Source organism: Phoxinus phoxinus (assembly GCF_949152265.1).
Source record: "Phoxinus phoxinus genome assembly, chromosome: 9".
Classification (NCBI taxonomy): domain Eukaryota; kingdom Metazoa; phylum Chordata; class Actinopteri; order Cypriniformes; family Leuciscidae; genus Phoxinus; species Phoxinus phoxinus.
In genome coordinates, this window is record NC_136884.1 from 18243585 (window position 1) to 18257789 (window position 14205).

At 36.4% G+C, this 14205-nt stretch overlaps 1 protein-coding gene across 3 annotated transcripts; it reads left to right on the top strand.

The window, feature by feature from the left end:
• Positions 1–655: 655 nt before the first annotated feature.
• On the top strand, positions 656–13816 carry creld2 (cysteine-rich with EGF-like domains 2). Of its 3 annotated transcripts, none has more exons than XM_079624385.1 (10): positions 656–757; positions 2508–2561; positions 2827–2909; positions 3005–3115; positions 4959–5050; positions 6150–6326; positions 8029–8127; positions 11457–11540; positions 11630–11725; positions 12640–13409. In XM_079624385.1, the coding sequence occupies exons 4-10, from the start codon at positions 3018–3020 to the stop codon at positions 12717–12719; spliced, it is 726 nt and encodes a 241-aa protein (XP_079480511.1). In that variant the 5' UTR covers positions 656–757; positions 2508–2561; positions 2827–2909; positions 3005–3017; the 3' UTR covers positions 12720–13409. The 3 variants fall into 3 exon arrangements, with proteins under 3 accessions (XP_079480511.1, XP_079480510.1, XP_079480512.1); XM_079624386.1 differs by lacking the exon at positions 656–757 and adding an exon at positions 2217–2275; XM_079624384.1 differs by lacking the exon at positions 656–757 and having other exon boundaries at positions 2146–2561; positions 12640–13816.
• The last annotated feature ends 389 nt before the right edge of the window (positions 13817–14205 follow it).

Consider the following 14205-nt stretch of genomic DNA (forward strand, 5'->3'; position numbering starts at 1 on the left):
GTTTTTTTAGAAATATGGGTAATCTATCACCATTTATAGGTGAGAAGTGCTTGCTTGAGACTTGAGAAGGCAATGACACAGAAGCAGAAAAGTCCAGCCTTTATTCTGTGACGGATTGTAGTCTTCCAGTAAGTGCTTTCATAAAAGATATATCTATACAATACAATTTCAGATTCAAATATGACCTTATCTTTTACAGGACATTATCTTCTGTATAAGTGATGGATATGAATATTTGCAAACACTTATTGGTGTCAAAAAATTGCTTGGGCTGCTCTCGCTGTGTGTTATGAAGGGACAAAAGATAGACATTTTCTTCCTTCACTCTCTATATTCGATGCAGGCACAAGGTTTGGACATGAGCCTTATGTTCAGTAAGGTTACTGAAAGAAGTCATCTCTTGGCATGTTCCTCTGGCTTGTCAACACTGTTTAAACACTTGTTATTAAGCCGCCATGTTCCCCTGACTTGCACTGTTCATCAGACATGCATGCTTGGCCATCATTTTCCCTCTTTTCTATACAAGTAATCACTATTTTTCCATCATGATCGGTTGTTGAAAGCAAGGTGTTCAATGTGTTTCCTTTTTTCAATTCTAAAACAGCTCTAAAAATGTGTTCAGAATCACTTTGGTTGTATACAGTATTTTACATCTTTTGTGTGTTATTGACACTGATAACATTACCACGGCTGTGGGACACACCACCTGACTGGTTCCTGGACCATCGACAACCGAGTATCTGGTCTGGATCTAAAGGTATGTAACCGTCATTTGCTGAACATGTTTATGCAATTATAACCATTTTCTTTGAACATGTAATTTTCCCAATACGAAACAGGGGCTTCCTAACAAGAATATGGCATCGACTAAAATTGGCAACCACCACTAGTTTTAGTAGCGAAGCTGTGTTATTTATACAACTCACAGGGCAGAGGCTGAAAACAAGTTTCTCCTGAATGTTTCTGTGTTTGCACAATCTCTTACCATAAGGCACGTCTGCTTCATAATACATTAAAAATCAATCTTTGTGGGCAAAAGTGCCACACTCGCCTTAGCTTGGAATTTCAAGGGGAATCATATGTTTATAGATGTAGGTCAGATGTTCAGATATCAGATAGATATTGAATTCTTAATTCGCTGGGTCAGGTGAGTTAAGCTGTTTACACAGGCACACAAAACACTTACATCTTTGGAATATAGTTGGCTACATTTATGTTTTACCTTAAAAAATAAGGCACAATGAGGTCTTTGACTTCTTGTTTTAAGCTTCACAGCTCAACCTTAAAAAAACATAACACTTTACAATAAGGTTACATTTGTTAAGTTACTTGTCATGGATTTACAATGAACAATCACGTTTTACAGAATTATTAATCTTGGTTAACTTTGTGTTAGTTAAGTGCATTAGCCTAATTGATGTTAAAACATGTTCACATATATTAGTATGTAGAATAAATTCATAAATACTTGTTCTAAAGTAGCTAATGTCAATTCAAGTTATTGCTTCAGAAAAGTTTTTTTTTTTTTTTTTTTATAATTAAGTTTTCTTAATCAATCTTCATATGTACTGTTGAACATGGCAGGTTGAATACACAATTTTGTTGTATTTTATAGTCAACTCACCTCTAATTGCACTTTATATAATAGGCCTACGGGTTGTTTCAAAGCAGCTTTAGTGACAACAGGAAAATAATGATTAAATGATGCAAACAGAATTCAGTTCATTTCAGTAGTGTCATTGTGTCATTGGTCAATTCAGTGTTGATTCAGTTAAGTTCAATAGCCTACTTGTAAAGTTATAGAGAAAAGAGTGATGTCATTGTGTGGTTATGATTCCAGGCTGCATCAGAATATTATATATCCAGCTCTTTCTGCTTGAAGATCGGGATACATCAGTATAGTAATGTAATTTACTAATAATTGGCCTACTGCCAATTCAAGACTTGCCTGAGACAGTCATATAGCCTTAACGCTAGACGGCGAAAGTGAAAGGAAAAAAGCAAGGGAAATGGAAGTAGAAGAAGAGCGGTACAAGTGACGACATCAGTGATTCCCTAATTGGTTGTTTCGTTGGAGGGGGCGTAACTTGTAGGGGCGTGGTTTGCAGTGCTGCGTGCTTGACCCAGTCGGGCACGCTTGAGCGTGGAGGCAATTCATTGGTTCATACGTTGATGGGCAGGAAAACTCTCCAATTAGATAAAGACACAATGTTTCCGAAGGGCTGACGCGGAAATCTAAATAGAATGTCTAGCTGGTGTGGCGGCATGGAAATATGTAAAAGTGACATTCTACACATCTTTATTATTAACGTGTCATAATTTCAGGCACTAGATGTTAATTCAGGGCATCTTTACTAGCTTGAGACAAGCCCATAAAAACAGCGTTTTATTACTGGACAGCATATGAGCTAGACCACACACTTGATGAAACCATGTTATTCTCATATAGTATTTTTTACCTGATGTTTGTTATTTTGTTTCTATCACTTGGATCTACCTATTCAAAGGACTTTAAAGCATTATGCTCAACATGCAGACAATTAGTCGACAATTTTGACAAGGTATGTACTATCTATCTCCATATATATCTTAAATAAAGATAGCACCTTTAAAGCGACACATTTCATTAATTAAAGTTTGTTTTAAAATGATTAAACAATCCATACTGTTCAGAAAAGTGTTAGTTTGTAGAAAGTCTACTATCAGTGATGCTTCATTCATTGTAATGGCATTCTTGTGTTAAAATGAAATGCAAGTGTCCAAATATTTTTTTAACACTTTTTAAGTTCACTTTATATATGTTAAGTGTTAAATGCATTTTTGCAGGGTATTGAAAAAACTGCTAATCAAAATTTTGGTGGTGGAAACACAGCATGGGAAGAGCGAAAACTCTCCAAATACGAGTCGAGGTGAGAAGAAGAACTTTTGACAAAACATCTCAAAACAACATTAATGAAAATGCACTACTGTACCTGTCATTGACTAAAATGTGTGTCTTCTTCAGTGAGATTAGGCTGATGGAGATCCTGGAGGGCGCCTGCTACAGCAGCAGTTTTGAGTGCAACCACATGTTGGAGGAAAACGAGGAACACTTTGAAACATGGTGGTTCAAGAGGTCAGGAACTCAGATGGAGAATTTGTGCCATAATAACTGAAGACTTCATTCTCAAGGCTGAGGTACACTGGGTGCCGTCACATCTCGTGCACTGCCGAGCGTTCTTCATTTGACCTGTGTGCACTACAGCGGTTTAGTGATGCTACAGCTGTTGTCAAGTGTAGGTCTAGCGCTCTCTGAAAGACAAAGCAGCAGCATCACCGTATGCTTGGGTACGGCCACCAGCTGTCTTGCATTTTGTGGGACAGGCCAGAAATTAGAAGCCTGCTTTTCAATTAGGACTGTTTTATTTTTTTCTTCCCTAAGAATTTTTTATTTATTGCCATTTAAAAATGCATTTGTGCAGCCGTCATCAGTCTTTTTTAAGGCTTTAGTCCTCCTCAGTATTGAATGAGACTGTCTAGTAAGGGTGGATGGCTATGTCATCAGCTTTTCTTCCTCTGCAGTCATGGTACATTGGTACAAAAAAAAAAAAACTATCAAAATTAATTTTGGGGGGGAAAATGATGTATTTACAAATATATTTATTTAATATGAAACATTTTTAACCTTCACCCTTCCCTCGCACTTTGTAACAAATCTTTCCCTTGTGGGTCCTAAGCCCTAAAATTATACTTTTTCTTTTTCTTTTTTTTGTCCAGAAAGCTTATTTTATTTCATTTTGATAATATTTTTTCTATTTTGTTATGCAATTTCTTTGGGAGATTTTAATTTTATTTTTTACCTTTAAATTACTCAATTTGATAAATAAATAGTAATTTAAGTACATTCCTCACAATCCTTCAACTTCAATTCCATTCCAAATATCTCACAATTTCATGCATAAACCTTCAAGCTCAAAATATCTTACATTGGGTGTCTTTGCTGACCTCTTGTGGAATAAAATAATATAACATGAAATTTCATGACTGTTGCCACTAGATGGCCAATAGCTCTATATGGAGCAAATGAGCTGTTCCGCTGGGTCATAGAGTCTGTTCTTTTCCGTATGCATTCAGATACACATGTAGACTTTATAAAATAATTTTTTGGTAAGGTTTTAGCATTTTTTGTTTAAATTTTTTGTTTTTTCTGTGTGTACTGAAGTATTCCTCACATTCCTAAAGGGGTCAAATTGACCCGCGAGGAAAGGATTTGTTACTTTTAAAAATTTCAACAAAACTCCTAATCCATTAAAAAATGGTGTATTCGTGGTTCAAATGCGACAAAAGTCCTAGGGTCTTGGACCCCTCTGATGAACACTCATCACACATTTTTAATTTGTTTAGGGTCAAAATTAACTGACTTTCTATAATACAGTACTATAATGAAACTTTCGTAAATGCTGATTCATTTTCCTATCAATCTTTTTCATGAATTGGACTGTGTGCAAAGGATTGTGGGTGATTTGGAGGAGCCTTTGTTTCACATCCTTCATTCAGTGCCAACAAGCCAAGTCCTTCTCTCTGAATGATGGAAACAAAGGCTGCCTTCCAATGATCTTTAGAATTGAGGCGGCCTTCAATGTCTCTTAAGGATGTTGTAACCCAGAAAAAGGAGCTTTACTAGGATGCAGCCTTCTCATTGAGAAGCATAAATAAATAAAAATGTAACACATTTTCTCATAAAGACCTGCATCTTATTGTGTGTAATCATAATTGGCTGATCAGGTAAAACACTTGTCAGCATATTTTGTCTGTATATGGGGAGTCTGCACAGACTTTGTTAATGATGTAATTTATGATACAGTGCGGCACGCAGACAATGGATGTATACTTTGGACTTCGGTCTCATTATTGAAAGCATATATTTAATCAAATTAAGAAATGAAGTCTTAACAGAATTGTCTGCATTTCGTTTGCAGGAAAACAAAACACCCAGATCTGTTTAAATGGTTTTGTATAGAGACCATCGAAGTGTGCTGTCCTAAAGGCTCATTTGGTCCTGACTGCAACAGTAAGTGAATTAAGCCTGACTGTGTTAGGCTACAAACACTTGTATTTTTTTACTTAATTTGCACGCTGCTGTTCAAAAGTTTGGGATCGGTATTTTGAAATAAGTCTCTTCTGCTCACCAAGGCTTTTTTTTTTTTGGAATATATTTTAAAATGTAATTTATTCCTGTGGTGGTAACTGAATTTTCAGCATCATTACTCCAGTCTTCAGTGTCACATGATCCTTCAGAAATCACTCTAATATCATGATTTGCTGCTCAAGAAACATTTCTGATTATGTAAAAAAAATAAAAATCAGGGTTCTTTGATAAATAGAAATTTCAAAATGACAGCATTTATTTGAAATAGAAAGCTTTTAACATTATATATGTCACATTATGAATGTCTTAACTGTCACTTTTGATCAATTTAATGCATCCTTGCTGAATAAAAGTATTAATTTCTTTAAACAACAACAAAAATCTTACTGACCCCAAACTTTTGAACGGTAGTGTTTAATGTTAAAAAGCTTGATTTTTGTAATGCTACACAAACGGGTTTCAACAATGTTTCTTGAGCAGCAAATCATGATATTAGAATGATTTCTGAAGGATCATGTGACACTGAAGACTGGAGTATTGATGCTGAAAATTCAGATTTACCATCACAGGAATAATTACATTTTAAATATATTCAAAACGGAAAAAGGGTTATTTTACATTGTCATAAAATTTCACAATATTACTTTCTTTAATTTTTTTTATTAAGTAATTGCACCCGAAGAGACTTATTTTGAAAACATAAAAAATCGTGCCGATCCTAAACCTTTGAATGTCAGTGTATATACTAAACATGTTCTGTCATTACTGTAATCTCAGTACTGAAAACAGTACCCTTCAAATATGTGATCCATTCATCTTGATACAGGTAGCTAGCTATAAGCTGATAGAAATGGGATATAAACCATATTTCATTGCTTTTGCATCTAAAAGGTCTTGGAACGCATGTTGAATTTGTGTAGCTAGAAGTGTTTCCATTCATGGACTTATGTTGTTGGAGACATTAATGCTCAAATCTTGTGATGATGAAAGCTTATCTTGTCTTATTTTGTATTATTTTAAGCTTGCGTTGGAGGAGATGAAAGACCGTGCCATGGGAACGGCAAATGTGATGGAGACGGAACAAGGGCTGGAAATGGGAAGTGCAGTTGTGATAAAGGATATGAAGGAGAGTTTTGTCTGGACTGCAGTGATGGATATTTTAGTGAACTGAGGAACGATACATTCTCCTTGTGCAAAGGTACACAAAATAAACAACTTGATTACCCTCATGTGCAGTGGCTATTAAAAAAGTGACATACCCCTGCTAAAACAGCATGATTTTGTGATTTAAAAAAAAAATGAAACAAAGATAAATCATATCAGAACTTTTGTACCTTTAATGTAAAAAATTGCAACCTATGCAATGCCACTGAAAACCAAAGTGACACGTTTCTGAGGAAAAACTGCAAAAGAGATTTGCAGTACAGTAGAGTTTTCTCTCTCAAATATTACACGCACACAATTTGTTATTTTACACGGATACAAACCACACTCTGACGTCCACACCAACCACACAATATACAGAAGCAGAAAACAGGAATTAAGCCACTATTTGCTTTATAGGCCAAACCTGAGAAAATGGCTCCATCTGGTAAAAAAAAAAGAAAAGGAGAAATGTTAACAAATGTATTCACAAATTAGTCAATTAACAAAGACTGCACCATTTTTATAGTTAAATGGCCCTGGGATTAAAAATTGCAGTTTTAATGGGGAAATTTTTGTCCTTGAGTGTAACTATTTTGTGTACCTAGTGTAAAATAGATTTATTAAAGGAAATGGGGGTGAAGTAGTAAAATTCAAATAAAAACAGGCAAAATGCTAAAAATAAAAAACTGAAGACGACAAAAATGTCCATAAGGTCCATAAGACTGGCATAAGTGCAAATTTAATTAATAAATAAAAACTATATTTAAGCCGTTGAACAATGTTAAAGGGATAGTTCACTTTAAAATTTAAATTCTGTCATCATTTACTCACCCTCAAGTTGTTTCAAACCTGTATTCATTTATTTATTCTGCTGAACACAAAGAAAGATATTTTGAAGAATGTATGGAAGTCAATGGGTACAGACTACTGTATATAGTAGGTGGTGGTATGCACCCATTTCATTGCAAGTGTGCCTTGAATTGTCAACTTAATTTTTCAGCTAAGAGGTCATGCTGTGGCGTATCAATCTTCTATTGGTCACATGTCTTCATGTGATACGAATTAGCAGGTCAGAGTTAACCAAACTTGAACTTTGGAACGCAGCGAAAGTCAATGAGCTACTGGCAATAATATAGTGACTTCCTGTGACTAATCATTAGTGTTAATTGTGACTAAACTTTCTCCACTTGTTGATGACCGTCTTTACTGTGGTCCATGTATCTAATGCCTTGGAATGTTTTGTAGCTTTCAACAATGAGATCCCATTGATGCTTTGTAAGCTCATTGCGGCCCATGGATCTTCATGCAATCAAGAAGTGACTATTCCACGAGATTCCTGAAGTGACTATTCCACGAGATTGATGATTAGTGCAAAGTTGCACAAGTTCTGATATGATTTATCTTTTTCATTTTTAAAAACATACCTATTTTAAGTGTAGACTTTTTATATCCACAGTATGTTCTATAGTTATAATAATTGTAACAATGGATAAACTCAAATACTTTGGGTTCCAAAAGTGAGACCACCTTAAAAATATGGATTTTCAAATCCGGAAAAGGTTTTAGAATTTTGAAAAATCAAATGCAAAGAACCTACAGTATGCATTGGTGCATGCTGTTACTAAAGCAAGTGGTAAAGCCATTATGATGTAAATGTATTCATGCACGTTTTTATGATTTATGCTGATGATATTTGAGATTATTTGACTTTTTTGCTGTTATATATTTGTAATTATATTTATTTATTTTTTGAGAGTGCCATGAGTCGTGTGTTACCTGCACTGGAGGAACCAATCAGGATTGTAAAGAATGTAGGAATGGTTGGGAGGAAGACCAAGGAGGGGCATGCATCGGTAAGAAAGCTTCCCATGGCTCGGGAATTTTTTTTTTAATGGTATTCAATGCCTGGAAAACACATGGAAAATTGTATGTGCATTTTTCTACTTCTGTTTTAAAACATTTCATCAATAGAGAGTATAGTTGTGGATAGTGTGTTCACTGTGCTGTCATTATTCTGACCCATTTATATATATATATATTTATTTATTGAGACGTTTGTGCATATGATAAATTGTAATACTAACAAATTAACTAAAAATAAACCAGTAGCTGTTACAAAACCTGCTGGGTATTTCTGCCCGCTTGTTCTCCGAACATCTCCGGGTGGTTGGTCAGTGTCTCCCTGCCACCTCTACAGCTCTCATCTTACCTTCCTATCCAGACATTCCTCCTTTACAAGTCTCATGCAGAACAATGACTTGACCGCAACGAGGAACAAACCTTTCCTCCAACACACAACCGTTCTCTGCCCGTACTTCTTGCTTCTGCATTGATATTCCCAATGGCAGTCCTCAATCCATTTTCCCTGCTCCTGATAGCAAGATCAGTGTATTTTAACATCTTCCTGTCAAAGGCTGTTTTTATCTCCTCTTCCTATGGGATGGTAAGCTCAGCCATGATTACTTCTGTAGCTGCCTGAACTGTCTTTGAGGGTGTCTTCTTGTTTGCTTTTGATGCATGCCTCAAGGATCTCTGCCAGCTTACGCAGAACCTGATCATGCCTCCACATACTGACACACCAGTTGACATGGACTGCAAGTTTGCCCTTGAAGCCTCACAGATGGGACAAAAGCCGCTGTTCCACTGTCGAGCCAGTGCAATGTGTCGGGTGGGGCCAATAGCCTTGGACCTCAAGCATTGAGTCCAAAATTAAGCTGCGTTTCCACTGCCGTGCCAGTAACCCCGCAGTGCTGGCCTAAAACCCGCCCTTAACATGCCTACATAGTTCATCACACAACCCCACCGTTTCACCAGCTGACCGAAAACTAACTAGATCACAAAATATGCATGACAAAAGAGAACGTTTGGTCTTTACTTAAAGTCTTAATTTAAGTAAATTCTTCATTCAAGACTTCAAAGATTCCAGCATCGATATTTGACCAATGTTTTACAATAAAAAAATGTTACAGGAACAGTAATTTATTAATTTGTGTCAGGAGTTGCACATCAATCTCATGCTGAATCAAAGTTGTATTTACAGTTTCACATAAAAAGAGAACACATACCTTTTCAGTTACACCTGATTCCATTTATTTGCGATCACAGGAATGCACAAAACTACTCCATTGAGGCTTTTAAGTCCAAAGCCTTACACATTTAGAAAAATATTGATAAAATATCATACGTTTGTCACATTTCTGAGCATTTTTATTAATTTTCCACGACATTATGCGATTGCGATCTGATGAGGTTTGAGTGATCTCTCTTGAGTACTGTCTCTCTATTCTGTTATCCTTTCAGCCAGAGCAACAGATGGAGCTCATGAGAAGAAAACCGGAGTTATTAGTTATACAAGTCAACCGGAGTGTGTGATGTATGCGGATGCATTAGTCCGCTATCAACAAAGGCACTGGGTGTCTGAAAGTGTGTTTTTTGAGCTGAATTCTTTTTTTAATGTTTAAGTTAGCTACCAATCAAGCCCCGGAAGTGACAGTGGAAACGCGATCTGTCCTAGTTACTTCCACTGTCACCACCATTGCTTTTCTCTGCTTCCTAATGGCTCCTGGTCACCATTTGAGGGCTATTTCCTTGCTCATCCTACCTGGGTTTTTCCAAAAAACCTTTCTTTGCTTCAACCTCAAATCTGCCCGTTGCATAATCTCCTCCGCTGTCCAATTGTGTCTGATTCTGACACGAGCTTTGTCAGCTCTTATTGACTAGTCTGATGGTTCCTGTAGCTGTAGTCCCAGTTGTGATTTTTGATGTTTGTATCCAAAGTAATGGACTTTACTGGCAGCTGTAATGCATTACTTACCATGTTATCTTTCAGATGTATTATTATTTGAAAGACACGCTTCTTCCTAAAGTAATTGTTTGCCTTGCTTATCCGTCTTTGCCACTGCATCTGCAATAATCTCACACATCTTTAGACGATGGTACAGTGTAGATTGGTAACATCATACTTTGTCATCAAATTAAGAACCCTCCCCACTCAAAGGGTCTCATTCACTAATAATTACGTGGATTATTTCGTATTTGTACGCACACAAGAACTTCTCACGAGAAACCTCTGCCCAATCCACAACACGTGCGTGTGCACATGAATTTGTGCATGAGGTTAGTCATTTGCATAAAACGCGTTCAAACCATCTCCATATAAGGGCTTTCTGAACAACCTTTCCTTTGCAGCCTTTCGTCACACTAGCAATGAACTATTAAACACCTTTTATACAGACCCAGATTACAGACCTCACATTAGCCAGCTGTACCTGTAAATCTGTGTTATTCAGAGAAACCTTGCAGCTGAAGCTATAACTCTTACTTATATCTGCTTAACACAATTATAAAGCCGCACAGAAACAGTGCTTTTTGCCTATGTGGGGTTTTAGTTCCTACGTTTTTTTTTTTTTTTTTTTTTTGTTTTTTCCGTAAATTTACAACAAATTGTTGTTCGAAAGTTTTTGGTGATTTACTGATATGTTTGTGAAAATGTTCGTACACTGATTTCACGCACAAATGTGTGCGTACACAAGCTGATTGAGAAACGTGACTTTACTCTTAAAATTATGTTGGTGGGCTGCACGATTAATCGCAGTTAACATGGAAATTGCGCTTAACCGTTTTGGATTATTGCGATTATGAAATCGCAAGACTGCGATTATTTGTTATGCGGAGCCTGTCAGTGGCGTACGGCTCCGTGATCCGTAGTAAACGCTGCTCCATCTGAAAGCACTGCGAGTTTGAGTCGCCATTTTGTTGAGTCCAACAAAAGACAACATTTAATAAATATTTTTATTTTGACAAATAAATTGTTTATTCAGCTACAGCGATAGCATGATGCCCATAGGGATTTCCTGGTATGACGTGTGTTGTCTATTTCAGCGGCGGGGCATATTTGGCGTGTTTACGCGAGAGCGCCCTCTGGTGTTCAGATGGAGCAACGTTTACTACCGATCAGCCGCGCTGCACTGACAAGCTGTGCATAAAATAATCCCAGCCTTTGCCAAATCGCGTGCGGTTTAATTTCGATTAATCGTGCAGCCCTAGAACCTTGTAAGAAGCCCAGTTTATTAAAGACTTTGTACATTTTTAGATGTTTAATATTTGTGATTGTGTGATTCTACATCTCATATTTGTCTTTACCTGTATTGGTCCTGCATTTTCCTAATTTTTCCCTTTGCAGACATCAATGAGTGTACCAACGATTCGGCTCCATGCGCAGATAACCAATACTGCTTAAACACAGATGGTTCATTCTCCTGTAAAGGTTTGTTGAAATAATGATTATGTACCCTCAGTATTATTCACATTAATCACATCACTAAAGTAAGCTGTTACTGTTATTTTAAATCCCAGCATGCAATACCGGATGCTCCGGTTGCAAAGGACCTGGTGCCGATCGCTGCCTCGCCTGTGCTGATGGCTATAAGGATGAAGACGGCACCTGCACGGGTATCACTTCTCTTCATGCTCATAAACATTGTGTGACATATCTTACCTGGGTTTGCTTTGTCTCACATGGTAGAACTTTACTGGCAATGATTGGAGTTGGACCATACACTCTTTCATGTCTTTGTAGATTTCAAATTTATTTTTATTAGGATAAACCCCTTGAGATGCATCATCTCGTTTTCAAGGGGGTCCTAAGATATGTGAACAATTGTAAGCAGTGTGTATTAAAGAACAGCAGGAGTGTGTTAAGGTTAAAGGAAGCATTATGTGATTGTGTGCTACTGGTTTTAGACCAAGTCCATAGTGAATGTACTCTCTTGGTGTGAATAGCAACTTGCACTGTTATTATTTACTTACCCTCAAGTTGTTATTGCAGAATACAAAATGTGATCATTTAATCTATATCCTTTTGGATAAATTCAATACAATGGCAATACATGGTGATTTAACTTAACAAAGTGCCCATGAGTGTCAGCAAAAAAAGTATGATTGTATGATTGACAATCTTGGGTGCTTTAGGTGTAATGTACTGTCATTGGACTGAATTCACCCAAATAAATCTGAATTAAATGATGCTTTGTGTAATGCAGATGAAATAAATCATACAGCTTAAACAACATTAGGGTGAGTAAATAACACAGGCTAAATTTAAAATGCAGTAGCACGCCATATTCTTAAGATGAAGAACGTGCAGAAATAGTTATAGTTTTATAGTATTTTTTGGGTGAGCAATTCCTTGAGCATTTGGTTGTACCACCACTGAGGTTTTCAAAATAAAAGCAAAATTTCTACTGGGAACCACACAGATACTAAAAGCATTTTAAGAATGAGACTAGTTTGAGTAAGAGGGCAGATTTTCACCCTAAGTTTTACAAAGAAATTAATACTTCTCTAATTTTACTCTTTCATTTCAGAAGAGGACAAGGATGTGCCTGAATTTAATTCTGAAGGTGTCCAAACTGGTGAGTCGCCTGAAAAACATGAGGACCTCTGATGTCACACGGCTTGGATGCAGAAAACGACCACGAGGACACAAAAAGAGCCATGAGACCACTAGTATCTGCACCAGTTGATGCTGTTCGCTCTTCGTCTGCAATAATCAAGACTGAAAGGCACTTCTTAATTAGCAAGGTTTAATCAAGATGCATTTACAGATACATCTGGGGGGTTTTAACTTATATGCTGAGTTGGATGTTGTTTGGATGTTGTTTTTTTTCTTTTTGTTTGTTTGTCCTGAAAGTGAAATAAAGTCAAACTAAATCATCCATTATCTTTGATTTTCAAGAGGTTATATTTAAGCAGACTTTTTTGGAAGTGTATGTTTAAAAAAAAAAAAAAATGTCATGGTTGTGAACAGAGCTTTTACCATACACTAACTTTAAAAATTGTGTATCTATTGTTTAAATCATCAAAAATGTGGAAAAATTGGGAAACGTTTTAAAAAATTATGTAGCTTAAGAAGTAGTGTCCAGTCTCTTGTGCCAGATCCAGTGTGTTGGCCAAAGGCAGGAAAACACTGGACAGGAAGCCAGTCAATCACAACACGCATAGACAGACTACAGGCAATTTGATGTCTCCAATTCACCTGACTTGCATGTCTTTGGAATGTGGGGGAATCCAGAATACCTGGAAATATTAAAAAGTTGGAAAAAAGTATTGAACAAATAAACATGCACTAACAATTAAAAAAATGTAAAGGAACGATAGCATTCATATTTTTAACTTTTAAAGTTGTTTAATATAGTCTTATACACTGTCCCATTTTGTGCAATCTTTGTGGGTCCAGTAGAAGTAAATTGGGTTTTATATAACAGAAGACATTTAATACAATGGTGTGCCACCCAACAACTTCTCGTGTGGTGGTCATGTATGATAGTGATTTCACCCAACATACATCATTTCTACACTGAGTCGGAGAAAGAAAGGAGGGAGGCTGGGAGTGTGTGTGTGTGTGTGTGTCCTCATAGTGAAATGTTATGACAACTGACCAGTAAAGACATTTTATGGTCCTCACTTGTTAGAAAGGCTTATAAAAGATTTAAATTGTAAATCTCATAAACATTTAGTTTTTGCACGTTTCTGTGATGGGTTATATATAGTCCAGTCATTTTATGATTATGAAAAAGGGTAGGACAAATTGCAACAGAATCAAACTCAACTGATTTTGTATCCTCAATATTTCCTGAGTAAGGAGAAGAAAAAAAGCCCAGAAGAATCCCATTAGGGGAAATTTTTGAAAAAGACCCAAATATAGCCTATTCATACGCCTATTCGTGAATAGGGTAAATATTTTAACCTTTAGATATCACCATGAAAATTACTGAGGTGATTATTTGCATTGAGATAAACAAAAACTGAATTACAGTTTTTTTAAATTGTTTGTTAACATGGGCAAACAGAGGATAATCTAATTACTTATGTGCTAATTTGCATAAATACCACAACAAATCTAAACATTGGGTATAGCCAGGTGAAAGTGT

What these genes read in the sequence shown, in the direction of transcription:
- creld2 (XM_079624384.1), top strand. Translation starts at nt 2,433, where the DNA reads ATGTTATTCTCATATAGTATTTTTTACCTGATGTTTGTTATTTTGTTT. An exon ending in ATTTGGTCCTGACTGCAACA is followed by an intron (nt 5,051 to 6,149) that starts GTAAGTGAATTA and finishes TATTATTTTAAG; the next exon opens with CTTGCGTTGGAGGAGATGAA. An exon ending in CCAAGGAGGGGCATGCATCG is followed by an intron (nt 8,128 to 11,456) that starts GTAAGAAAGCTT and finishes TTCCCTTTGCAG; the next exon opens with ACATCAATGAGTGTACCAAC.